Raw genomic sequence first — 27522 nt, 5'->3', positions numbered from 1 at the left:
ATAGGCAAACGATTTTGCCCATATTTGGGTGGACGAGGTGCTCAAAACACTCAACACACACACACACACACACACACACACACACACACTTCTTTTCATTCCTGTTTTTACTGTTGTAGGCTGCCTAGAATACTCCCGTGGCAAGACAGTCGGCAAAATGAATTTAACAAATAAACATACAGCAAATAATAAACCATTAAAACACACTAGTTAAAAATAACAATTCTAGTAGCTAATAATGACAAAGAGAGACATCTAAGTAGCAATGGCATTTATATACCACTTAATAGTACTTAAATCGTGCTCCGGGAGGGTTACAGAATCAGCATATTGCCCCCAACAATCTGGGCCATCATTTTACTGACCTCAGGATGGAAGGCTGAGACAATCTTGAGGCCTGGCAGGATCAAACACCTGCTTCTGTGGGCAGAGTTAGCCTACAATACTGCATTCTAACCACTGCACCACCTCAGCTCATAACAACCACAATAATTCCCTTGAAGTAGTTCACTCTTTTAACAGCTTAGGGTAGGTCATGGGTGTCAAACTGCCGGCCTGTGGGCTGGTTGCATCATACGGAGGCCACGCCCACCCCAGCTCCGGCAATGCAAAAAGTTGTGATACGTCACGATACATCACATGACACGGCGAGTGTGGGGTAGGTCATCAGCAGAGGGATGTCCAAATTTTAGAGGCCAGCTAGATTAGCTCTTTCACCTCATAGAAGTGGAATATTACAAGCAGCCACCTCCTCAGGGCTGCTGAATCCAGTTGAAGTAAGTGGTCCTGTAAGTATTTAAGCGCCAAGCCATAATATGGTGACTGCCTCCACGGGAATCTCCCAGCTATTCTTTCCCCAAGTCCTTGAAATAAAGGTTGCTGATTTTATAGGAAACTGGTTTATATACATTTTCTTCAATGGAAAAAAAATCAGCATTGCTCAGTATAGCGTAGAAGACCGTTGACTGAGTGAAATAGTTCACCACATAAGAGCTTTACCCTGTCCTTGGAAATGCAAGAGAAGGAATTAGTGATGTCCTGCAGGCAAAGAATGTGCTCAGCCTCACACTGGGCTATAACAAAGCACTTGGTTAGAATGTATCACCGTTTACAAACAAGAAAAAATGGTGCAGGAGACTCTTTCAGTTTTCACTTTTATTATTCTAAATAAAAAACACACTTTTGTGCCAAACAATGGAGTATAAAAGAATCCGATGTACAACCATTTTAGACATCTACTTTCTTTTCTTTAGGAAGGAGAAAAGTTTTACAAAATATACAAACTTTACAGCAAATAGATAGTAAACACTTAAATAACTGAGAGGTCAGTACCTACAATTCACTTAACCAAGAGATTTGACAGCAATCGCAATGCTCAGTTTTCTGTTTTTGCTGTTTCGTCTCAAGACATCTGGATCTTTGGAGGAAATGGAGGGGGAGGGCAGAGCTGGAGTTTACAGAAAATAATAATTAATAATGCATCCATTTCCAAAATATTTTTTTCCATTATTTCAAAGGATTCTACGTGAGATTGGAATACCTGTTCCATGCCTAAATCCTTCCCTGCTAGGATGATAATGATGAGAAGCGATTCTTCACAAATGATAGCATGTCAAACAGTGAAGCTATTTAATTACAATAGTTAAGTCCTTCTACAAGCCTAAGGGTTCCAAAGCACTTTACAGACATTTATTACACCTCACAACTTGTCACCTGTGAGGTAGGTATTTTTAATTATTCCTCCTCCCCACCTTCATTCATGAGTGGATAAATGTACGAGGCAGGCAGGTGATGTTATTTGGCCAAAGCTAAACTCATGCAGATGTTTAGAAGTTGAAGCCAATCCCCAATTCTCTGGTTCCGAATGCCCTAATTATGAGGCCCAATTATTCATCGTGATTTTGCTAGAAAGTGTTCATGAAAAAAACTTCTCAAGCTGCAATGGCTTCCCCCGTGGAGCAGGAGGACAGGTTTGGCACTGGAGAACCAGAGAAAAGCAGCCGTAGAATTCTGCTTTGATTTAAAGATAAATTCATTCCTACTACATACAAGCGACGTATAGGAACTTCTCCACTTCTCCTACTGAAGGCCACAATTTTATTCAGGAAACATGGTTCGGCACTGGATGCATTGTCTGAAATACATAAATGTAGCAGCAGCCTTAGGTAGGGGCATAGATAAGGTCCAGGCAAGAACCATCTTTCAGCATAGAAAAGGAAGAAATACTAACTTCATCAACATTAATAGGTAGCATGAAGCTTCCTGATTAGCCAGTACTAGGAGATTAATCTTTAATATCTATTCAACAGCAAAATCCTTTGGCTTGGCATATTTTTGGTTCCACCTTCCTGGTCAAGGCCCTGCCATTAACATATCAGTAGATGAAGATTAGTGGTTCAGTCCCTGGGCAGCTTTTAGATCATTACAAATAACTCTCAGCATTAATATTTCCTCGGGCTATTCCCAACTGCCATATACATTGTTCAGTTCCTTAGCATATCTTGTTGGGTCCAAGGCCACAGAGGGAAAGGAACCAAAAAAAAAAAGATCTGAATATCTGCAGCACACAATGTATGTATTATGGAAATACTATTTTCCTAGGGTATGAAAACAAGACAGAAGTGCTTTTCTCTTGAACACATATCAAAACATTTATCTTCACAACATCCTTCAGAGGTAGGTACTATATGCAAAGACAAAGCAAACCTGCCCAAAGGCTGCCCTACTAGAATTAGTTTCACAGCTGAGATTCCTGGAGTTGCGGTTTTTACATACATACACAACATACACTCCCATAGGCCAGGTTTACATTTACTAACAGTGTGTTTATATATAGAAGCCCAAGGATCCATTTGTACACAACAGGAGCTGTGAAGACTCTAGTGCTTTCTCCTGATGAGGTAGTTTGCATTATACCAAGGGCCAGTTCTCAAACCAGCTGTTCCATCTCTCAATAAGCACCTTTCCTACTGATTCCCCATTGATGAATGGAAATCACAGCACTATACTTGTTTGCGGGATCAAACACAGTCCACAAATGAAGCAAACTATAATCCAAATCAAGGCCTTCTGCTCTCCTTCTAAATGTTAGTTGCACTTCATTCCACTTCCAATTTTCCATCCCCTCAAAAAAATGGGAAGAAAGCTCCAATGTCAACCTCTACTGTGACTTTTCATTATTACAGAGCAAATATATATTGGCCTTTTCAGTTGATAAAACAAATATGTACTTTCTGCTAGCATATTTTTACGTTAGCACAGAGACAGAACTTACAACCTTCTGTGCTATTTTTTTTTAAAAAAAGGAATGACGTAAGGGAAGAACCAGACACAATTTGTTTTTTTTTAAAAAAAGAAAAGGTGTTGGTAGCAGAAGAAAACTGCACGTGATCAGAATAACTTGAAAACTATAAATCAGATTACTGTGACAAGGTAAGAGAGACAAGACCCAGATTGTTGGGGGCAATAAGCTGACTTTGTAATAATGCCGCTTGGGGGGGCCCAAAAGCCCTAATAAGCAGGCATATACATAGAATGAAGGCTATTGCTAAGCACATTGATTTGTGCTTTAAATTGTAAGCCGCCCTGAGTCTTCGGAGAAGGGCGGGATATAAATGGGATTTTAAAAAAAAGATAGTTTTGCTGTTTTTCTTTTTCTTTTAATTGCAGGATGGATTTTCTTGGACTCATAATGAAACATATTAAACCTGACAAAACAAATGTAAAACAGGTATAGGAAATAATGGTCCACAGTGGTTGTGATGTCATAGGCACTATATGAGGGCAACAATAAGAGACATGTTTATTAATAAGTAGGGGAGGGTATGTGGGCTCTAAAAAAATCTAATCATAAGTTTTATGTACCTCTTTGCTACCATCTTGTGGCAATTCTGCAGTGCAACTATGGCAGCCTTATAAATAAAGGTTCTTCTTCCCAAACCCAATTCCTACCTCCAACGATTTGTGCATCCAACAATCATTCATCAAGATAAATGGTTTTTAGTTACTAGTCTTGACCCTGCTCCTATGTTTTGATTGAGTTCTTCATTTGAGCAGCAATAGGGTATCTTCCATATAAGCTGAGCTATAACTTTCATCACCTTCAGCTGTGCAAATACTGGAAATATTTTCAGAACTACCAATGTTCCAGGAAAGAATCAGGATGCCTTTTGGTAATGCAGTCAACATTAGCCAATCAGTGCCACTGGAACCTCTGAATTTATCCAAGTAATTGTTCGTTTTATTGTTAATAAAATTCAATTATGGAGAGAAAAAGTTATGCACATAACTAAATGTGATGAAAATATTTCTAAATTGGCTTTAATTCTTTAGAAAAGTTACATCTGTGATACCAGGGTAACTATATTCCTCATGTCACAATCTGACATAGTAGCAGGGGCAAGGAGGACTGGCATTTTCAGTGTAACAAATGCTATAATCTGTAAAGTGTAAAAATAAGTGCCACTGTTAAGAAAACTTCTGAATCACTCTAAACAAAAAGTAAAAACAGTGTATTCAGTGTCCTGCTTGCAGGTCATACAAAAACTCTAATCTTTTCATTCTCCCTTATAGAGATATTTTAAGGCAACAATGTTTTTTCAAACACAACTGTGCATTCCTACCCATCTTTACTCAGAAATAAATCCTACTAAATTTTATCAGGCAAATAAATATTGTAGGCCAAAAGGAAGATTCCAAGCTCTAGCATAATATAAATTGCTTTTTAAAATGTAGCCTCTGAACACACCTTTTTATAAATGACAGAATTCCACAGTGGCATTAAGAAAGCAACCTTACCTCTTGCAATTTTTTCATGCCCTAAATTTTTTTGAAAGTACTTCAGATTAAACCTTATTGTTTGAACAACTAAAATAAGTGTGCCTTGCCAAAACTAAGAATTGTTTCTCATAATATTCTTTCCTCTCCACTGAAAATTAACCCAAAATTGGCAAACTCCACTTCCTCTTGCCTCCTAAAATCTATGTATTCTCTTTTTACCTTGATCTCTTTGCTATAAACTAGACATTTTCCTTAGGAAAAGGGCAAATGCAAATTAAGGCTTTAACACAAGGTAGAACTGGTGACTGATTAAAGTTCCAAATGTATCCAGCCCTTGTACCTTTAATATCAGCTTCATTCAAAGAAATCAGTTTTTCACTGTATGGAGGTAAGCTTTCTCTCAATTAAAGTGTAGATGGCATGACAGTTAAATTTAAGAATTTATATAAGAAAAGGCAATCCTTTTGAAAGAATCACAGATGTTTCTACAATACATGTACCAATAGGAAATAATTCCCTCAAAACAATGACAGTCTTATTTCTCAGTAAGTAACCTTAGGATTGCATTTTTAATTTTTGGAAATTAAACCTTGTCATCAATAAACCAGAAGCATTTTTTCATACTTTCCTATTTCCCCCCTGCTAGCCCTACTGATATGGAGCACTGATACATCTTAGCAGCATCAATCTTCTAATGATGTCAGGTAAAGCCTGTGAGAGGAGGGGAGAAGTCATGAGTTGGGAAATATATCAGATGGAGAACAAAAGGTCTTATCTCTTACATTTGAAACAACTCAGCCGGAGGCAAGCACAATGGGGTTTTTGTTTTGTTTTTTGAGAACAGTAACACATCTAATGTGAAGTTTCACAGGACAGTCATTTAAGGAAAAGTCTACAAGAAACATAAGAAAATAAAAGTATACAGACCATTAAAAGTAATTTTAAAAAATTCTGAAACAGGTTTCACTGCTATTTCAAGGTAGTGTTTACTTCCCCCAGTATAGCTGCATCAGCTGTCTGTACTTTTTTCTGCCTCTTTGGAATGGATGATGTACATGAAAGTTTGCTCAATGGTGAAGTCTGGTGGGAGGCTCCCTTTGTGCACACCTATATGCTTGCTCATAAGGTTAAGGGTGGAACTGTAGTGGCCACAAACTGTGCACCGGTACATGAGGGCCCCAGAATGTGTCTTCAAATGACACTTTATGGTAGAACGTCCACGGAAGAACTTGTGACACACTTTGCACTGATAGGGCTTCTCCCCGGTGTGGATCCGCCGATGGTAGTTGAATTCACTGGTATGAGCAAATCTTTTCCCACAAACCTTACAGCTATATTTACTATTCCCAGGTTGGTTCTGGAGAGCCACATCCTCATTTAGGAACTTCTCCGTCAGCTTCCGCTTTTGCAATGCTTGCTGATGAAGACGATCGCCAAAGTTCGGCCGGACAAGGTCCAAGGTAGAGTTACACTTGTGCTGACTAACATGGTAGCGATATGCAGCTTCAAGTTTGAAAGCCTGACCACAGTAATGACACCGGAAGAGAGCTTCTTCCATACTTTGGTGGACAGCCACATGTTTCTCCAAAAGATGTCTATCTACAAAACTACTGGCACAGATAGAGCAAGAGAAGACAGAAATTCCCAAGTGGGAAAGTGTGTGCCACATCAAGCTGCAGAGATTGAGATGTTGCTGGTCACATATGCCACATATTTGGCCTTTCAAATTCACATGGTCCAAGATGTGGCCACGAACCACATGAAAATCTTTGGCCAAAGGTTTCCTACAGGCAGCACATGCCAAATCCCCACTGAACAAATTGACCTTCCCTATCAGAGGGTCACTGGGATGGACAATAATATTGTTGTCAAACACCCCTTCTCGGCGATGAAGGTTCAGCTGCCACTGGGTGAAAAACTTAGTCTCACACATATCACAGGAAAAGAGGAATATCCCAATGTGTGACAGGACATGAGTGACTCTAGAGTTCCTGTCTTGGAAATGGGTCTCACAAACCTTGCAGTTGCCAGTCAGAAGGTCTACGTGATCCCTGGCATGCTGACGGATCAACTGAATGTTGGGTTCCAAAACCTTTTTGCACACTTGACAGGGCATGGCCTTGTTTTCTCGGCTGTCGTTCTCAAACGATATCTCCTCCTCACTATCATCGCTCAGCTCTATCACTTCCTCTGCTGCACCGAGCTCTTCACTGGGATCTTCAAAATGCAGATCTTCTTCCCCCAAATCTTCCAGCTGCAGTTCATCCATTGGCCCAAAAACATGATCTTTGGAATGGTCACTATTGCTGGGACAGGAATTGCTACTTGTTGATATATCTAAGGAGACATCAGAGGCAAAAAGATTACCTTTGTTATAATCCCCGTTGCTCTGGACCTTATACTGCGGACAAGAGTTCACAGTGGTTTGAACAGCCATGCTAATATTACCGAGGCCAGCCTGGGTCACTATACTCATGGCACCAGTAAATGGTCCTGTTGCTTCTTGCTCTTCAGCTTTGGGAGTCTGTGGGTGTATTAAATTGTGGCTAACTTCATTGGTAGGATCTTCCTTGTAGCCAGTGGCTGCTTCACCATGCATACTGCAATTTCGCTCTGATCCCAGTTGTTCCCCGCTATTTCGACTTTCACCTAGAGAATGATTTGGTTCAGCTAAAGCACCACTAGCCCGGTTTTCATTTGAGGCAGAAGGCTGTTTAGTGACAGCTGAGTTTTCCAAATCTGGAAAGGTAGAATGGCAAGCCTTCAGCAAATCATCCATGCCCAATTTTTCAGCAACCTCATAAATGACACCCACATTTATAAGATCTGTGAAGAGCTCTGATGTATAAACAAAATTCAGAATCTTTTCAAAGTTGGCTGGAGTAATGAAATCTACTACATAAGTGCGGGCGGCATCCAATCCTGTATTCAGGAAAAGATTCTGGAAATAGCCTGCTGCACATGCCAGCACTGCTTTGTGTGCAGGGAAGGAACGGCTACCCACAACAATGGTGACATCACACATAGACTCTGTCAGTCGAGATTTGTTAAGTTCCTTCAACAAGTTATTCGGATGGTCAGTACTATGTAGCTTGATCCTCATGCCCATCTTGATTGTTCCTTAAAGTTTCCTTCTCCTGTTCACTTTTGGCTTCTACTGCCACATTTTTCAGATGCACCGAAGAGGGGGCAATTGGGTGAAAAGCTCTAGAGAGAGAAAAAATGAAGTTCACAGTTTTGATTCTTACTGATTTGGAGTGAAATCTAAGTCATAATTTTTATTACATTATAATCCACATTGGAAAAACCGTAAATGAAAAAGCAAGGATAAAAATGACTGTAGGATATAAGCAAATGTATTGTTCACAGAACAAAAGAACATAGTTGCTTTGGTCTAATAGTCACAATAGGAAGGGAAAAAATGAATGCATGTGAGAAGCAGAAATTACAAATCACAGAGCCACAAGAAGCATCCTTTCATGCTTTAAAGCAATATTATTAAAGAGTTACAAAGTTATCATCTACTTCCATTTTCATCTCTTCTTATTCACAGTTCTCCAACTAGTTGCTCAGATATCTACACTCCAGAGATATGCAGTTTCATAAATAAGAAAACTGGTTTGCCAATCCATATCTTGAAGGGCTTTTTGTAAATTATAGTATCCAAAATGAAAACCTCTAGCTTAAGATGCATGTTCTACTGACTCTTTTTAAAACATGAGCAGAGAAAACCTGAAAATGAAATTGATCACAAGATAAGTGCTAAAGACTTGAAGTTCTCCCTTCATACTTTCTTCAAACCCAACCTGTTGCATCTTTGTTTCTGAGCCTTAATTGGCTAATAATAAAATAAAATATGCACAGTAGATTGCTCATATTTGTGCTTTCTTAAAGTTTAGAAAGCAGCAGTAAAAAATGCCACCTTAACCCACATATCCCACTCTAAACTTCATGTGGGACCATGCCTGCTATCAAAATAGATTGGAAAGACTAATATTAATAAAGGATGCTCTATGCAAAAACCCTTCAATCAAGAACATGGAAGTCATAACTTCTCATACCTTAAGAAAAATTATTTCCGCTACCTTTTTTCCCCAAAAAACAAATTCCTTACTGGAAGGCAGATAGGTAAAAAAGCAAGTTATTTATCAATGGTTTTTATTGCTTAAAGAAAATAGAAGTGGAGGCAGTGTTAAACTGAGTGCCCATAAGTTTGGGGGTGGGTGGGTGGGTGGGCGGAATGGTGACCCTTAGAAGTTTTCCTTATCTGGAACATGAGGTGAGATGAGACACCCATACTGAATCCTGGAATAATGAGGAAGAGCAAAAGAAAAGAGGCAGAGGGGCAGTTTTGATTTAGAGTAGATGGGGAGGAGTTTAAAAATGCACGCGTTTGTGGAGCAGAGAGGATGTCCAGCGAGGGGATGTGGGATGGGAAGAGAAAGAGGATCGTCAGGATGGGGCTTCTCTGGGTCGACCCGTAAGTGGGAACAAAGGGCCGGGAAATATTTCGGAGAGCCCGGGAGACAGGAAGAAGGGCTACCCGAGGCCAGAAGAGTAGAGGGCGGCGATGAGGGCGCAGGGAACGGGGTAAAGGCAAGGGGGTTTGCAAGGCACGGAGGAAGGGCGGCCCCGACCGGGAATCCCTGATGCTGAAGGGGGAGTCTCGCACCTTTGTAGGCTGTAGAAAGGAGCTCTTTCCCCAGAAGGGAAGGGAAGGGAAGGGAAGGTGGCCCCTTACCCTGGAGGCGGTGGGCAGCATCCCCGCTTTCGCATACACAAAGGGCTCCGGCCTCCCCTACCCTCCAGCCCGGCCTCGCCGAGGAGGTGCTGCTCCGGCCCCGGCCAAGAGGCTCCATCCGGCCCCGAGACGGCCGGGCCCAGCGCCGCCCCCAGCCCCGGAGGGGGCACTGCAGCAGCCCCGGCTTCAGGGGATTGGCGCGGGAAGCCATCAGCCGCCGGTGCGAGGCTGGGAGAAGGGAGCCCTTCCAAGGCTGAGGAGGATGGAGCCGCCGCCGAGGGAAGCCGGAAGCTGGGGAGGTAGAAAAAGGAGCTCCGCCGGGTACGGCAGCCGCGGCTCCGCGGGGAGGCACGGAAAACGCCCGCTAAGGCACCGAGAGCCCACGGAAGGAGGCGCCCGAGAGGCGGCGCTGAGCCGGCGGGAAGGAGAAGGAATCGCGGCGTGGTGCAAAACTTTAGGAACCGGACCCTGCAGCGTTGGAGCTCTGCCTCCCTCTGCACCTTCTCTTCTACGATCGGGAGCATTTAATATTTTTAGGGTCTCCGCTTCGCTAGTGCCCCCCCCAAACGAGCTCGACAGGGTACAGATCATACGAGAATAATGCAGGGTATATGTATACATGGAGCGTATGAAATTGCCTTGGGGAAGCAAGGGTGCTGCTCGGAAGACAATTGGCAATTGGGGACGAGCCGCTTCTGTCCATGGATTGGCGGGAAGCCAGTCCAGCTTATCTGGAGGGATAGTTTTGAAATGGCCACCTTCCCCGAAAGAAATGCAGGGTTCTCAGCAGTCAGATCTTTATCTTCTCTCCACCTCAGTTTGTGTGTGCCTTCCGGTCAGTTTATAATTCCTGGCGACTTCCTGGATTAGTCCCCGCAATTTTCTTGGCAAGGTTTTTGAGAAAAGATTTGCCTTTTGTATTTTCCTAGGGCTGAGAGACAGTAAGTGGCACAGAGTCACCAGCCTAAGGAGAGACTAGAACTCACGATCTCCCAGTTTGTATTCTAGTACTTTAACCTTGACACTAAACTAGCTCTCCCATCTCAATCTACAAGAATATTATTTTTGCATTTTGTAAGTGTACATGCTTTGGGTGCCACATATACCTGCTTCATGATCCAAACACTAAAGCCTTCTTGTGACCATGCCTCTTAGTTATACACCACCCAAAGTCACTGAGATGGCGAGTGTGTATGTGTGTGTGACAAATCAGCAGGAGTCAAGAAAACCTGGCTAATGTTTTCCAAAATATACACATTCTGTATTCTAACTCATGGTGACCACATGAACACAATCATAGAGTTTTCTTAATATCAGAATAATGGGGACTATTGCTTTCTTCTGCTTGTTTCAAGTACCCAGTATAGCTTATAATTCTAGGATTTCCTGAATACAAGATTGGATGCCGCCCGCACTTATGTAGTAGATTTCATTACTCCAGCCAACTTTGAAAAGATTCTGAATTTTGTTTATACATCAGAGCTCTTCACAGATCTTATAAATGTGGGTGTCATTTATGAGGTTGCTGAAAAATTGGGTATGGATGATTTGCTGAAGGCTTGCCATTCTACCTTTCCAGATTTGGAAAACTCCGCTGTCACCACGAGTTGATCTCAACCTCAAGTTTATAAAAGTTAACAGACAAACCTTATCAATAGGCAGAGAATCTGTATGTGAGAGATGCAAAAGGGTGAAGAGATAAGAAATAGGCTACATTTCAGACTGGGTTTATAGAAAATTCTTGGTTTTGTTGAAATAGTAAGCTACTGATTTTGTCTTTTCTATGCATATATGCAAGACATGTCTATTCTGGCATTCATTAGGTTTAGTGGAATTAGTCTATATTAAGTGCGTATAAATTTGCAGTAATAAATTTATAATCAGATTCAGAAGCAAGACAGTTCATGTTTCTAATGATGTAGAAGATGAAATAATTTCTGTCTACAATTAACAAACTAGAGAATGTGATCAAGAAAGTTGGGCCGAAAATCATGCCAAGTGTGCTAATCAATCATCTCTTATCAAAATGGAGAGTAGCATCAAGTAATATAGGATTCAATTCTGTGGCCTCTTCTCTTCAATATTTTTATTAAAGACCCTAGCTGAAGAGTGGAGAGAATGCTTAACAAATATGCAAATGACATAAAGCTGAGTGGGATACTGTAAAAGACAAATTTCAAATTGAATTTGATAGATTAATAAAATGGGCTAAAAGTAATAAAATGAAATTTAACAAAAACAAACACTTAAGTTCTTCACTTAGGAAACAAAATCAGCGCATAGGTGTAGGTTGTGAGATCTTTGTCTTGGAATAATTGGATATTCAATAGTAAACCAGTTGGATGACTTTGGGCAAAGTCTCTCAGCCTAACCCACTTCACAGAATTTTTGCTGTGGAGGAAAGAGGTTAGTAGAAGGTGTGTTGGATATATTTGGTGCCTTAAGTAAAATAAGAGTACAAGTGAATAAAAATAATAAAAAAAATTAAAAATGAATATATTCAAACTAGGAATCAGCAGTAAGTTATGGCTGCAAAATTGGTGCCCAGGTGGCTGAATACATTTTATATCACAGGAAGTTAACAGTTGTAATTTATTCAATATTGGTCAGACACAACTTCCAGGACTCTGCTCATTTTTTGGCATTATACTTTAATGGTTTAGACCAGGGGTGTCAAACTGCCGGCCCATGGGCCAGATGTGTCATGCCGAAACCGTGCCCATCCCATTGCCGGCAGTTGAAAAGAAAGTCGAGATACGTTGCGATGTATCATGTCATGTTGTGAGTTTGGCACCCCTGGTTTAGACAGACTGGAAGAAGTCCAGAGTAAGGTGATAAGGATTGGGGATTAGAAATTAAGATTAAAGAAGGGAGATGGAGTCAGTTATGGTTATTCATATAAAGAGGAAAATTGTGTGGGGGCTAGGGGAGGAGGTGCTTTCTTAGCAGTATTCAAATACCTGAAAATGTGTCATACAAAACTGTTCCCCATTTCAGAGTGAAAGACACAAAAGGCAGTCCCAAAGGTCCTTTTTCAAAAAGCAACTGGACTTTCTTGCTTTTTCCTTGAAGACGTTTCACTTCTCATTCAAGAAGCTTGTTCAGTTCTGCAGTTCTGAGTCAGAACTGAAGAAGCTCCTCAGATGAGAAGTGGAATTTCTTCAAAAAAAAAACCAACAAGAAGAAAGTCCAGTTGCCTTTTGAAAAAGCACCTTTGGGACAACGCTGATCTGAATGACTGAGAATCTCCATAGAGACAGAAGGCAGATTCCTCTTGATGCTTAAAAAAAATCCTAAGTGGATGAGTAACTGGGCTGTGAAACAATTGCTTGGAGAGTTGGAGAATTCCCTTTCTCTTAGTATCTTTAAGCAGAAGCTAAATAGCCGTTTGTTAGGGATGCTTTAATTTGGATTCCTGCACTGAGCAAGGACTTAGACTTGATGGCCTTAATAACCCTTTCCAGCTTTAGGAGAATCTGAACCTAGGAAAAGATTCAGCTCTGCTCACTTTCCAAGCCCCAGAAAGATAAAACATTAAGGTTCTCACTTGGGATTGCATAAATAATCAGGTTTCTTCATCTCAATATTCTAAACTATGAGGGACTATGAAGATCCTTTAAAAACATTGTTGCCATGAAAAATGCTTTTTTATCATTTAACCAATAGTTTCCAGTTTAGGCAACAGGAGAAGCCCTAATGGTTAAAAAATATTTCAATAGTTATAAATTTGACTAGAGGCCTGCTTCACACCAGATACCAGTCCTAGCCTGTAGTTTTTAATTTTGTTTCCATTATCACTTTGCTGCAGTGCAAGACACAATTCACTAGATGACAGTCTTTATCAAGCCACTACTTGGTAACAGCAGGAACAAAAAACAAAAAAAGGGTTTCCTACCAAGTTTAGTATAAATACTGTAGAAAGCCTTTGGTCTTCCTAGGCGGTCACTTGGATTTTAAAAACTAATGTACTGTTCAGATAGCTGAAGCCTCAAGTAGGCAGAGCGTAAGGGTGTTTGTTTTGTTATATTACTCTTGCTTCTTATCCAAACTGGGCTTATTTATTCTTTCTGAAGGTGGTTTTTGTACTGCAGTAGGATACCAATAAATAAATGCAGAAATTCCTGTGGGTCCCACTGCTTCCGATGCCCAAAGGAACGAAAATTCTCCTCCAATTAATCAGTCTCACTGATTCTCTTCTGTGAAACTCCTGGTTATTTATCGTTTGAACTGAATTCATTCTTGCAAAGGCACCCTGCTAATCCTTTGGCAGTGCTATTTCAGAACTATTGCAAATACTGATATGAAGAGCTAGCTGCACAGAGAATGGGAAATTGTGGAGATAATCCAAAATTAATTTAAAAAAAAAGATTGAAAGGGACATGGAGAACTGGACTGAGATGTCATTGCTGCATGACAGTGATCTTCTGAAGCATCTCTACAGAAAAATGCCAAACTATAATTAGAAACAGAAGTTATTTTTTCATAGTGATCATTTGTTCTTTCTGACTGTATATACATAATCATTTATTATTTATATCAAATTTATATGGCCACCCACCTCACAAAGGGTGACTAGGTGGCATATAAGGATATAAAACAATAAACATATGAAACAATCATTTTTTAAAAAAATAAAATCATAAGACATGCAGGAGATTAGACATTAACAGCAACAATGGAGCCACCTAAGATCTCACAGGTCCCTTGTGACTCCTAAGACTTTTCAATAATTGCTCTTTACCCGTGGTGGCGAACCTATGGAACACATGCCACAGGTGGTACACAGAGCTCTCTCTGTGGGCACGTGCCCTGTCGCCCCAGTCCTAGGCGTTCAGCTGGGTTTTATAAAACCTTTTTGCTTTAGGCCTCCGCTGCCGTGTGCAAAAAAAAAGGTTCAATCAATCAGTCAATTTCAACCACATGGGGAAAAAAATCTCGCAAAGTTGGAATTGATTGATTGAACTTTTTAGTCCTACCCAGTCTGCCATTACCACTGCAGCCACGCCTACCCAATGGGCCACACCCACCCAATTGGTCACGCCCACCCAGCACCCAAAGATACATAAGTGGGTTTTGGGTTGTAGTTTGGGCACTCAGTCTCTAAAAGGTTCGCCATCACTGCTCTATACCAAGCGTTTTTATTTTTTAAAAAACCACTGAATTTCCCTTGGATTCTCTTTTCGTATTTCTTTAAACCTTCTGATTTAAACTTTAGGGTTGAAAAGTTAATATGTGGTAATACTAAGGGAAACTTGCGTTCCACCACCTAGCAGCTCAGATTTACCAATGAATCATGTTATGAGAGATCAAAAGATCTCAATCAATTGCTACTAGTTAATTCTAGTAAGATTTTTCCTTAGACAAACTAGTGTTTCTCCCCCTTTTCCTCCTCTGAAAAATTGACACCCGTGACTAACAGTTTGCTCAATGGAAAATACAGGTGATTCCTTAATGTACAACCACAACTGGGGTGAGAATTTCCCTTGCTAAGCAATGTGGTGGTTAAATGATAGCACCTGGTTTTATTATCTTTTTCCCAAGCAAATCACAGCAGTGGTTCAATGCAGTTGTTAAGCGAATCTGTCTTCCCTGCTGACTTTGCTTATCAGGGGCCAGCTGGGAAGGTTGCAAATGGCAATCACAGGACAGCAAGACATTACAACCATCATAAATCCATGCTGGTTGCTAAATGTCCAAATTTTGATCATGTGACTATGGGGATGCTGCGAGAGTTGTAAGCGCAAGGACCAGTGGTAAGTCTTCAGTGACCATGTCACTTCGAACGGTCGCAAAATGAATGGTCGTAAGTCAAGAATTATCTATACTCTTGAGGTATTCAACTTCAGTGGTTTTCCAACAGAGGTTTCTGTACTTCAAAGTAGAGAATCTTGAGATTTTCAAAGGGTCAGGCCCTGGATACGATTGTTCTTATCAACTCAAGCTGCTGAGAACAATGGTAGCAGAAACCCAGAGAATGGCAGAAGTACTGATAAAGAGCTTGTGTTCAAGCCTATACTGTTCATAAAAGTGGGAAAGTGCCAGTTCTTCACCAAGCAACTGCTCTCTTATAAGTCACTGGAAAGTTACAATGGGCTTCATACAGAGCTTTCAATACCGTATGGCTCTGCAGGAGGGCCTCTTGAAAGCAATAAAGTGGCGGTGTCTTTTTGCGAGTTTGCAGAACTGGTCCAGAAGGTGCTCTTGGCTGCCTTTGCACACACAGCCACTTCATTGCACGTAGCTGCAGAAGCAACCAGGAACAGTTTTTGTTCAGCTTCCAAAAAGACACCTATGGCTTTAAAGGGAAAAACCACAGTGCTTTTGAAGAACTCCTACGGGCTTACCGTATATGCACATTTCTAAGCAAAGATCTTTTGTGGGAAAATCTTCATCTTGTTCCAATTCCTTCTCCGTTTCAAAGATTGCTCCAGGAGGAAGGAGCTCAGTGATGGCACAAAGGGTTGACTTTTTAGGCCCTTTGGCATCTTTAGGAGGAGCAAAATCTGGAAATTATGCAAACCAAATTACATCATTGTGAGCTGGCGAGTCCAGAGTTCCCTCTGCAGTTTCTACATCTCTCGTGTTGAAAGTGGGGCTATTTCATTCATTAAAAGAAATAGCTCCTTCGTCGTACATAGTCTGATGTTTAGCGAGGATAGTCTTTCTTTTTATGACTTCAAATCAATCTTGAATTCTGGTAACCGCCTGGGAAAAGTCTTTGCAGTTTTCTTGGCAAGGTTTTTCAGAAGTGATCTGTCATTATCTTCCTCCTAGAGCTGAGAGAAAGTGACTGTCTCACAGGTCACCCAGCTGGCTTTGTGCCCAAGGCAGGACTAGAACTCATAGTCTCCTTAGTTTTAGCCTGGTGCCTTAACTATTATACCAAACTGGCTCTCTTTATTTCATTGTTGATTAAGTTACCTGAGTTATACTAATTTTGGCATTTTAAATGACAAAGCACATTTACTTTTGTAAACTTGTAGTTCTGTATCCAACTTAGAAGAGCCAAATTTTGAAAGATGACTTTTTTGGAGTATTGCCCAGATCATCTATTATCAGACCTATATGCCTGCCTTTTGCTATGTCAGCTCAATATTCCATCAAATCTAATTTAGTCCTTATTCTGTAAATCAGCAGTTTCCAAAGGTCTTAGGGTTGTGGTAGGATGCTTTTGGACCATGTATGAATGTGGCCTTTTGTACATCCATGGCACAATGTCTTTGGAGATTCTCAGTCATCCAGGTCATGGTTGTCCCAAAGGTGCTTTTTCATGAGGCAACTGGACTTTCTTTGTTTTTCCTTGAAGATGCCTCACTTCAGTGAAGAAACTTCTTGAATTAGAAGCAAAATGTCTTCAAGGAAAAACAAAAGAAGTCCAGTTACCTCTTGAAAAAGCACCTTTGGGACATGTATGGCACAAACTGCCACAGGGCCTCCCATGCAAAAATGTAACACAATCCTAAACCATGATCTCCCAAACAACAGCCAGATTTGGATATCTACTGTACGTTGTGCCAGTAACTTGTGCCATTTTGTAAATGTGTTGGTTTGCTGATTTTGTGAAAACAATGTCCCCCTCTCCAATAATGACAGCAGTCATCTGAAATATCAAAGAATGAGACAGACACAGTGGCAGGTCATAAGTAAAAACCCTGTTAATATAGAAGACTGAGGTGTTCTTAATCTGTGCCACAAAAGGACGCGCAAAAGGATGGTTTTACATGGAAGAGATTCTGCAAGATTCAAGTCACATATGTATACAGGGGGAGAAAGCACCATGAGAACTAGGGATAATTGTCAAAATATTCAAACAGTGAACACTAAAGCATTACAATCAGTTATAGGCTGGAATTAGAGCATAATTAAGGAAAAGAACATGGGAGGAGCCTGGGACAAGATGAAGAAGCTCCATGGTACATCAAAGTTTCTGATTTGGCTGAAAGTGTACTGGGCTTTGGTGGATGAAATCTAATTGTGTTGGTTTCTTGCAGTCTTGCAGTTTTTTTGCTTGTCCTCACTCTTGCATGAAACCTGTACAAGAAAAGATTAAGCAAAAACTACTAAGCTGAGTGCAATACACAGTGCAGTTGTCTGTTAAAAAAAACTTACGTCACAGAAGATTAGGTAGATAGGGATTCAAACAGATGGAAAGGTACTTTTGACATAATAATAAACCAGACCAAAGAGAACAAGGTTGCATTCACATATAAAGTTAAGACATTTAGGATGTTCAAAAAAAAACACACACCAAATTCAGTGCAAGAGTCATTTTGTGCATCAAACAGTCGTTTTGAGGTAGCCTGTGCCCAAATTGAAACATGTATGTTACAATTGTGTTGATCCATGCACAAATTGGAAAGGGGATTGTATCTGAACAAAAATGTTTTGGAATTGGGAATGGTGAAAATGCTCAGAACATTAATGGTTGAGGGAAGATGCTGGGAAGATGGGAGCAGGCTGGTGCCATATACTGCCCTGGAGCATAACAGCAGTGGTGATAGTGAAGGGAAGGGAATGCAATGGAAAAAAGAGATGGCAGGCATCCTGGGCCAAAATCCTGCACAAAAAACTGCTGAGGGGAAAGACGGTGAGGTGTATCAGGTTGGCCAAACTCTCACCACTCCAGAATTTGTTTTGTCCCAAATCCAGAACTAAGGTCTACCTTTGAACTATCTACGTTCAGTTCTACCAAACAGTGTCTGCTCTGAAATAGTTCCTTAGAACTCACCTAACACAATTGTTACTGCAGGTTCTAGGTTATTTTCTGTTCTGCGCATACCTGTTAGGACAGGGTTTTTAAAATGATATTTTGTTGAACTAACACATAGGAAAACCTACTTGGTTTATTTATGACTGGAGAGTCGTAGGCATTTTTAGGATAAGGAGTACACCTGTCCTTTGAGTAGCACGCTAAGGCCAAAAGCAAAAACCTGGATGTGTCATGAGAAAAACTATATTGCTAATTTAATTTATTTATTTATTTATTTATTTTATATACCGCCCTTCTCCCGGAGGACTCAGGGCGGTGTACAGAGAAATAAAGTAAGAATACAATAAAAATAAAATTATTAAAGCCCAAATCCATCAGGCCAGGCCGGCTTGTTGGAATAGATAAGTTTTTAGATCACGCCGGAAGGAGCGAAGGTCGAGGGCCATCCGGATTTCAGCTGGTAAGCGGTTCCAAAGGATTGGCGCACCCACCGAGAATGCTCTCCCCCTGGGGGTCACCAGCCGACATTCTCTGACCGGTGGCACCCTGAGGAGGCCCTCTCTGTGGGAGCGCACAGGACGGAGGGATGTTGACGCTGGCAGTAGGTGCTCCCGTAGGTAATCCGGACCCACGCCATGTAGGGCTTTGTATGTCATCACTAGCACCTTGAATTTCACCCGGAAGGCAACTGGAAGCCAATGCAGCTCACGGAGCAGAGGTGTAATATGGGAGTATCGGGAGACCCCCAAAAGCACTCGTGCAGCTGCACTCTGCACCAACTGAAGCTTCCGAGTGGTTCTCAAGGGCAGCCCCATGTAAAGAGCGTTGCAGTAGTCAAGACGAGAGGTCACAAGTGCATGGGTGACTGTACGCAAGGCATCCAGGTCCAGATATAGTCGCAGCTGGCGCACCAGACGAACCTGGGCGAAGGCCCCTCTAGTCACAGCTCCTATATGGTCTTCTAAGGAGAGCTGTGAATCTAAGAGGACACCCAGATTGCGAGCCTTATCTACGGGGGGTAATAACTTGCCCCCGATATTAAGAGATGGAATAATCTGAATATCCTGACATGCCGGTATGTACAGCCATTCAGTCTTGTCCGGGTTGAGTTGAAGCCTGTTCCTCCCCATCCATTCCTGGACCGCTTCCAGGCAACGGGACATCACGTCGAGGGCATCACTGATGTGGTTTGGGGTCGAGATGAAAAGCTGGGTGTCGTCAGCATACTGATGATAACCCACTCCAAAACCACGGATGATCTCACCTAGCGGCTTCATATAGATGTTAAACAGGAGAGGTGAGAGGACCGACCCCTGAGGAACTCCATAAATGAGAGGCCTCGGGGTCGATCTCTGGCCACCCGCCAACACCCACTGTGAACGTTCCAGAAGGTAGGAGGAGAACCACTGAAGAACAGTGCCTCCCACTCCCAACCTCCTGAGACGCCGCAGTAAGATACCATGGTCGATGGTATCAAAAGCCGCAGAGGTCTAATAGGACCAGGACAGAGGAATGACCCCTGTCCCGAGCCCGCCAGAGATCATTCATCAGAGCGACCAATGCCGTCTCCGTGCTGTGTCCGGGCCTGAAATCCGATTGGTACGGGTCTAGATAATCAGCATCTTCAAGGAACAGAGGAAGCTGATGCGCCACTACGCTCTCAACAACCTTCGCAAGAAAGCGAAGGTTGGAGACCGGGCGAAAGTTGTTTAAAACAGCTGGGTCCAGGGAAGGCTTTTTGAGGAGGGGTCTCACCACCGCTTCTTTCAAGGCTGCGGGGAAACTGCCCTCTTTCAATGAAGCAGTTACCACTGCATGGATCCAGCCTCGTGTCCCATCCCGAGCCGCATAAACCAGCCAGGAGGGGCACAGGTCCAATAAGGATGTAGTGGAGCTTAGCTTCCTCATGATCCTTTCTACCTCGTCCAGAGTCACAGGATCGAACTCTTCCCAGATAACATCAACAAGACTGTCCAAGTTCTCATCGTCAGACTCTGCCCAGTTGGAATCCAGACTGGTCCAGATCCGAGCGATTTTGTCCAGCAGATGTTGGCTAAATTCCTCAGCACGACCCTGCAAGGGATCCTCCTTCACCTCTAGATTCAGGAGGGAGCGGGTCACCTTAAACAGGGCGGTCGGGCGATTATGTGCGGACGCGATAAGGGTAGCAAAGTAATTAGACCTTGCCCTCCTTAGCGCCGCGAGATAAGACCTCGTAAAGGAACTTAGTCGCGATCGGTCGGATTCGGATCGGCTGGATCTCCAACAGCTCTCTAGGCCCCGTCTCTGACGTTTCATCTCCCGGAGCTCCGTAGAAAACCATGGGGCCCACTGGGATCTGCAACGGGTCAGGGGCCGCATGGGTACAACTCGGTCGAGTGCTTCTGTGGCTGCCTTTTCCCAGGCTTCCACCATGGCACTGGCCGAGCTATGAGCAAAGGAGGCAGGTGGGGGGCCAAGCGCTGTTTGGAACCGCCCAGGGTCCATTAGCCGCCTGGGGCGGTACCATTTCGTTGGTTCAGTAACCCCACGACGGGGAGTGGCAAAGCGGAAGGTCAGCCGCAGGAGATGATGATCTGTCCATGACAGGGGCGTAACAATTGGAGAGCCCCCACCCAGATCATCTAACCACTGTCCAGATAGGAAAATCAAATCGAGCATGTGTCCTCCTACATGGGTTGGGCCCTGGATTATCTGCGTCAGGTCCATGGCCGTCATGGAAGCCATGAACTCCCGAGCCAACTCAGATGATCTCCCCAGGGATGGTAAGTTGAAGTCACCCAAGATCATAATTTTGGGGAACTCAACCACCAGTCCCGAGAGGATGACAAGAAGCTCGGGCAGGGCTGCTGCTACGCGACTAGGTGAAAGGTACACTAGCAGCAAGCCCAACTGACCCTTAGGGCCACATCTAAGGAGGAGAGACTCACACCCGGCTATTTGGACAACAGTGGCCTCTCGCGGATACAGGTTCTCCCTCACCGCCACCGCCACTCCCCCGCCTCTTCCCTGAGCCCGAGGCCTGTGTAGCACCCGGAAACCTGGTGGGCAAAGATCTACCAAAGGGACACCACCCTCAGGTCCTAACCAGGTTTCCTAATTTATCAGTGCTTATTAATAATGGGAATAATTATTTCTTGTATACTTAATAACTTTTAATTACTAACAACTGTGAGGTAACCTTGAAGAGTTTCCTGCGAGGATTTCAGGAAGATGCAGACTGCCTGGGCTGAAACTGTGCTGCTGTGTGCCAAGCTGTATTGGAGGAAGTTACACACTGTGGCAAAACTTAAAAAAAATAATAAAATACACAATGGTTTAGCATAATGTGCATACAGACTGAGCATAGCTACATGAAATTACAAGAAATAAATATGATAAATAAATCATTCCAGAGCACTATCTGGAATGATTGGCTTTTAAAGTTATTTACAAATAAAGCCTAATTTGACCTAAACAGTACTTGAAAATAGGGAAATTTTGTTCATTTATGGATTTGATTTTATAGATACCAGCCTAAAAGATGTAGAGAGACCATTACTGGAAAGCAGCAAGTGTGATCATTTTACATCATCTATGGGTTCCAAAATAATTTGATTTTCCTGTCTTAAAAATGCATCACAGGTATTTTAATTTGATGGATCTGAAGGAAAACACTGCCCCACAACTCTGTGTAATGTTAACTTGACATCAGCAAAGCTGAACTTACTACAAGATGAATTCATCATCACTGATGAAGCACTGCTAAATTTCCAAGGATATATTGTATCGGGGACTTAGACAAAGCAGATCAGATGTCTGCTTACAGTTCTAGTGAGAAATATCTGGGGTAGGCAACCTTGGCTCTTTTATGACTCGTGGACTTCCACTCCCAGAATTCCTGAGCCAGCTGGCTGAGGAATTCTGGGAGTGGAAGTCCACGAGTCATAAAAGAGCCAAGGTTGCCTACCCCTGATCTAAGGAATCATCTAAGACACATCAGTAGGAGTTACAGCCAACCATTTTCATCAGATGTAATATTTAACATCTCAGGGTTGAAACCATTGAGAATTGGTTAAGACTGTTTTTAGTTACATACATAAGGATCACTAGTAATGTTGATCAACTAATGCTTTAACAGTAAGCCAGAAACTGGTTTCCCAAACGGCAAAGAAAATATTTTTACTTCAGTGCATATTAAGTGCAGCTTGCAGAATATGATATACATTCCAGCAGGGAAGGAAATAGAAGAATGTGTGGGAAGAAAAAGTTGGGAAACCGCTAAAGAATGCAGCCTATACTTAATTTTACCTATTGATTTAAAACATTTATATAGCTGCCCATCTTATGACAAACTCTGGGTGGCTCCCAATCAAAAATTATATAGACTGTATGTACGCTGTCCAAGTTGTCTTCCCCTGTTGACTGTTGGCTTCTGTTCCCTACTGTTACCTTTTAAAAAATTAAGTGACTTTTACAAAGACTTCACCAGTCTCTAACGCTTTCTCATTGAGCCTGAATACCTTACCCCTGGAACCACTCATTGCTCAGGGAAGTATAAAGAGCATAGTAAACTGGCATTGGGTACAGTCCAAAAGTGAAGGTAAACTTTGACAGAAGAACAAGCATACAAATTTCACCCAAAACACATCTTCTAAATCCTGAGTGGTTAAGCCTTACCCTATTTGGGTGACAAAAATCCAGATAATCGCTAGACAGCAAAGATGTAGAGAAAACTGCTTGAATGTGATGCTATCTTGTGGACATATGGATATTTGAAAGGCTACATCGGAATTAGACTTGTAATTTGACTCTAGGCAGAAACCATTAAGATATTTTACATTTTACAAATATTTTTATTTACAAATTTGCCTATTTCAGCTCTAGAGAATTCAACTGCCTCTAGACTTTGCTCGCTGGCAGGTTACTCACCAGACTTGCTGCATCCGCAGCGTTCATCTAACCTACCCTAAAAAAAAAATGACGGCAGACCGCTAATATCACAGTCACACTCTGTTCATATCTGCTTCAACTTAAATCATACAAATATATGTAAGAAATTGTATGAATGCTTGTGTGTGCTTTTACCATATGTGAAGTTGTTTGCATATTTTAAATCTTGTAAAGAGTAAAAATCTATGAAAACTGTTGGAAGAATTTCTCTTTTTACCCCATTTGAAAGTTTTGAGTTTTGACCCCCTCTTTCCTTACCTCATTCTGCACTTGGTGAGTACTTTATGTCACTCAAGCCAGCAAATCTTTCCTTACTGAGTTCCATGGAATTATCTAGAATTAAAGTATAAGGAAAGTTGGTTTCTAGCCAAAGCATTTAGCTCCAATCAGTTTGATGGAAACCCGATTCGATGTTTCCTATGGCTGACAAGAGGACACAAGCAAAGAGTTCTGTGTCTGCTCAACTTTGGTAATAGGGAGAGGTAAGGTTAAATCAAGAAGGAAAATTCAAAACTGAAGGAACAAGAAGGGAAAAAAAAATACAGAATTAGGTTTGTCCTTTCCTAATGTCCAAAAATTGCCATGAAAGAAGGGGAAAAGAGAAGAGGTTTTTCTTCTTATAGTACAGCATAAAATGTAATTGAGAAAAGATGTAGGAATATCAAATTTCCATAATGATAACAGTAATCTTGTGGTGGTCGGCAGAGATAGCCATTCCTAATGAGGAGGACACCTAAATGATAAAAATATGCATCATGATATAACAATGCAGGCTTCGTTTTTTAATGTTTGTACTGCATGTCACAAGTACATAAGGGGCAGAACTTGAATCACAATATTGCAACGCACTTTTCATTAGTTTTGTCCCTTTCCCCTGCACTTAGAAGATTTTGGGCAGATAAAAGTTTTAATATGAAAGTAACATAAAGTGATAGAATGCCTCATACTGATTAACAGTGTGTGTGTGTGTGTGTGTGTTTTGAGAAAAATAGTCGAACACCGGGATAATATGAAAAAAACAACAACTGTTTAATAAACTTAGCTTTCGTCGGCTAACTGCCATTCCGATGAAAGCTAAGTTTATTAAACAGTTGTTGTTTTTGTTCGACTGTTTTTCTCAGCATGAATATATATATTCAAATTTCTTTTTTGCTGACAAAGAGTTAAATGGGAGACTAGAATAGCTATTACAAGATTTTTAGCTCTCATCAGCTAGCCATACCCTTTATGGGATTCGAACCTAGGCAGCCTGCATAGTAGACAGCTGTATTAACTTCCAGGCCACAAACCGGTCTGACCAGGAAACAGACACACACACACACACACACAAACACAGAGATATACATACATATACACATACACACACACACACACACACACACACAGGTGGTCTACTATACAGTATTTTATATAGTCTTTGGGTGAAATAAACATTACATTGTATTACATTAGTATTCCGTCAAATCAATAGGAAATTAAATTTGGCAATTGAAGGGAGCTCCAGGTCTGTATGGAAATGCTAGCGGGGTTAGATATGCATTTGGGGACAAAGACCGTCCCTCCCTCTTTTCTGGAAGTATGTAATAGGGTACTGTTTACCTTCTTATGCCTCTTTTGAACTGTGATGTGACTCAGCAGCATTTCTATTTCATTATTTAAATAACCACCACAAGTACATGGATTTTCTTCTGATATTCTTCTGAATTTAATTTGGAATATAAGACAGGCTTTCTCACTATATCAGATGAAAGGCCTGTCTGATCCAACTTCCTGTCCCTAAATGAGGACCACAACCACTCCTCTGCTTATCAACAACCACCTCCACAGCTAGAGAAAGGACGCAGATCAGGTGAGCAGGTAGAAGATATGCTGGAATTGCTTGTGTCTCACTTTTCACTTTGGACATTTGTGTGCCCAATCACACTTGGCCAATAAAGAATTCTGTTCCATTCTACTCTACTCACAAAGGACCCTTAAGGAAGCGTATGCATCCTCAGTTCACAAACACACCTACCTGGCTCTATGGTCCTTTTGCCCATCAGTCCAACGAAGAAATCATGCATGTCTCCTATGGAAATATTAAGTTTATTAGACCAAACAGTTTTCAACCAACTGGGAAAAAAGCAACAGTCTTGAGTTAATGTAGCCCTTGTAAATCATCTGCTAGGCTTATTTACTGCATTCTGAATTTCAGAGATAATTCTGAATATGGCATGATGGTAATAACTGCATGTTTGTATATAACAGTCCACTTTTATCTATATTAAATAAGTTTCTAGAATGGGCTGTTGATTAACAAAGTAGAATATTTTATTGCAAAGTATTGGGGATGAATGTAAGTGTCGCTCAGAGACACCATCTGAATCATTTTTGGCTAATGGCTTGTTACTATCCTATCTTAGCTTCTGTGGTAATTCAGTCAATAAAATAACTAACTGAAAGCAGATTATTTCAATCATTCAATAAAAAAGAGTTGTTTTATGTTGGGGTGATTAATTTTGTTTTTAATACTGTAAACCTAAACATTTGAAGAGGCAAATAAACTGAATGGAACTCAATGTAACTTAATAATAGAACAATCCTTTGTCCTGGTTGGTACATTCTGATGTCAAAATCCCTTGACTTATCCAGGAGCCATGCTGGCTACAGCTATTCTCAGTCATGTTTTTCTATCTCCTTTCCTGAACATCTTCACATTTTACATAATATTAGAGATGTAGCTGGGGAGACGAAGGATCCAAAGGGAGATTCGTAATTCTACTCGATGTGAAAGTTACTTTTAGTCCCATAATCCACACATTTCTTAGAAAAAGTCAGTTCAAATATTAATGTTAATTTTTAGGGGGGGGGGTGGAAATATTTTTCCCAAACATTTTTTCATACTTTTCATAGTAAAATTCAGATCTATGTACACTCAGTAGATATCCTATGTAATTTTTTTTCTTAAGATATGCATTTTTGTATGTGTACATTAAATTGTGACATACAGGTACAAAAACCTCTAGCAAAAATGGATTTTGCTATGCAGACAAGTCTTTTTCGTATACTGGAAAATCAGAAATGTATTTAATGATCTAAAAAATCTCTCTGAACTAAAGCTTACTACACAGACTTAATGTCTTCATTTTCCAACCTTGTATCTTATTCTCTATATCAGGGCTTTTCAACCTTTTCAACCATTGTACCACTTTCAGAGTATGGCAACATCCGAGTACCACCACTCCAGCCATCTCTTGCTTAGGCTTGTGCGGTGCTGCCATCTCTTGCTTAGGCTTGTGCGGTGCTGCCACCGGTTCAGCTCATTCCCCTCCCCCACTACCACTTTTCTAGGATGGTCGTGTACCACCTGCCAGGTGCCAATGTACCACAGGTGGTACCTGTACCACTGGTTGAAAAGCCCTGATCTATATTATCCCCCATTGGACCTAACTAAGAACTAGAATAAAATTCTTGAATCTGTCATTCTCAGACTTGAATTCTCCACTAGAACTGTAATGTGGTTGGAAATCCTAACCTCAATGAACAACCATGGTAAATGCTAAATTTAAAAGGGAAACAGGTGAAACAAAAATTCCCTAAACTCAGAGCTGGCTGCAGATAGCACAAAGCTGGTTTGTTTTGAAAGAGTAGGAATACATTTAAAATAGTGCCAAAAGGATTTTCTCTTCAATTCTAATGTCTATAGAGATTCTCAGTCATCCAGGTCATGGTTGTTCCAAAGGTACTTTTTCAAGAGGCAACTGGACTTTCTTTGGATTCAAACTGGACAAGAGAATCCAGTTGCCTCTTGGAAAAGCACTTTGGGACTTCAGTTCAAATGTGCCTTCACCTTACAACTACATGGCTGAAGTTATCCTTCCACCTTATCCTTTCCAGTGATGGACCTGTACTACTAAAGTTTATTCCGTCAGTGACTGAAACATAGAGAAAGCAGTGCTGATTGCAGAGATCAACTGATTTAACTTACGTTTCTGGGAAGAGGCAAGGGTCTGGGGATCTGAAAACAAATACAAAGCAGAAGGCTCAAATGCACCAAAACCCTAACCCTAACCATATCCCATTTTAATGAAGAATGGAACATAGATACACACTGCAATTTATCATGAAAATACATCTGTCATGGTTCCGATTAAAAAGACACATCAAAGAGTACTGCATGATTATTTATTCTAAAAAGTCTATAATGAGCAGAAATGGAGCATCGGCACTCATTGAGGGATGCCAGAATCTGAATTCTCCTCCCCACTACACACAGAATTTCCCTCCCCTATTTACACGTCACGAATTACATTTACCAATTAATTCAACACAGAAGTCTCACTTCCCCTCCGGCCACCCCTTATCTTGTCAAAACATCCAG

At 41.4% G+C, this 27522-nt stretch overlaps 2 protein-coding genes across 7 annotated transcripts in view; both read right to left on the bottom strand.

Annotated features, from left to right (window-relative positions):
• Positions 1-5414: 5414 nt before the first annotated feature.
• On the bottom strand, positions 5415-9759 carry ZBTB39 (zinc finger and BTB domain containing 39). Of its 2 annotated transcripts, none has more exons than XM_081316678.1 (2): positions 9452-9759; positions 5415-7986 (listed from the first exon to the last, which is right to left on the bottom strand). In XM_081316678.1, exon 2 carries the CDS (start codon positions 7886-7888, stop codon positions 5789-5791), a length of 2100 nt encoding a protein of 699 aa, XP_081172804.1. In that variant the 5' UTR covers positions 7889-7986; positions 9452-9759; the 3' UTR covers positions 5415-5788. The 2 variants fall into 2 exon arrangements, with proteins under 2 accessions (XP_081172804.1, XP_081172803.1); XM_081316677.1 differs by having other exon boundaries at positions 9521-9759.
• Positions 9760-17152: 7393 nt separating this feature from the next.
• TAC3 (tachykinin precursor 3) overlaps positions 17153-27522 on the bottom strand; it is a 29002-nt gene continuing 18632 nt past the window's right edge. The window contains exons 4-7 of one of the 5 annotated variants that reach the window (XM_081315792.1): positions 27130-27159; positions 25177-25230; positions 21412-21518; positions 17153-17551 (exon numbers count right to left, since the gene is read on the bottom strand). In XM_081315792.1, coding sequence (XP_081171918.1) covers positions 21436-21518; positions 25177-25230; positions 27130-27159 — 167 coding nt within the window. In that variant the 3' untranslated portion in view covers positions 17153-17551; positions 21412-21435. Of the gene's footprint in view, positions 17552-21397; positions 21519-23420; positions 23496-25176; positions 25231-27129; positions 27160-27522 lie in introns of those variants that run through there. The other 4 variants (XM_081315790.1, XM_081315789.1, XM_081315793.1 and 1 more) reach the window with 4 other exon arrangements.

The sequence above is a fragment of the Vipera berus genome, assembly GCF_964194415.1.
Source record: "Vipera berus genome assembly, chromosome: 2".
In the NCBI taxonomy this organism is placed as follows: Eukaryota; Metazoa; Chordata; class Lepidosauria; order Squamata; family Viperidae; genus Vipera; species Vipera berus.
This window is presented reverse-complemented; position numbering and strand designations above follow the sequence as displayed.

Bases quoted from the DNA above. Each gene is read 5' to 3' on its own strand.
- ZBTB39 (XM_081316678.1), bottom strand. From the start codon at position 7,888: ATGGGCATGAGGATCAAGCTACATAGTACTGACCATCCGAATAACTTG.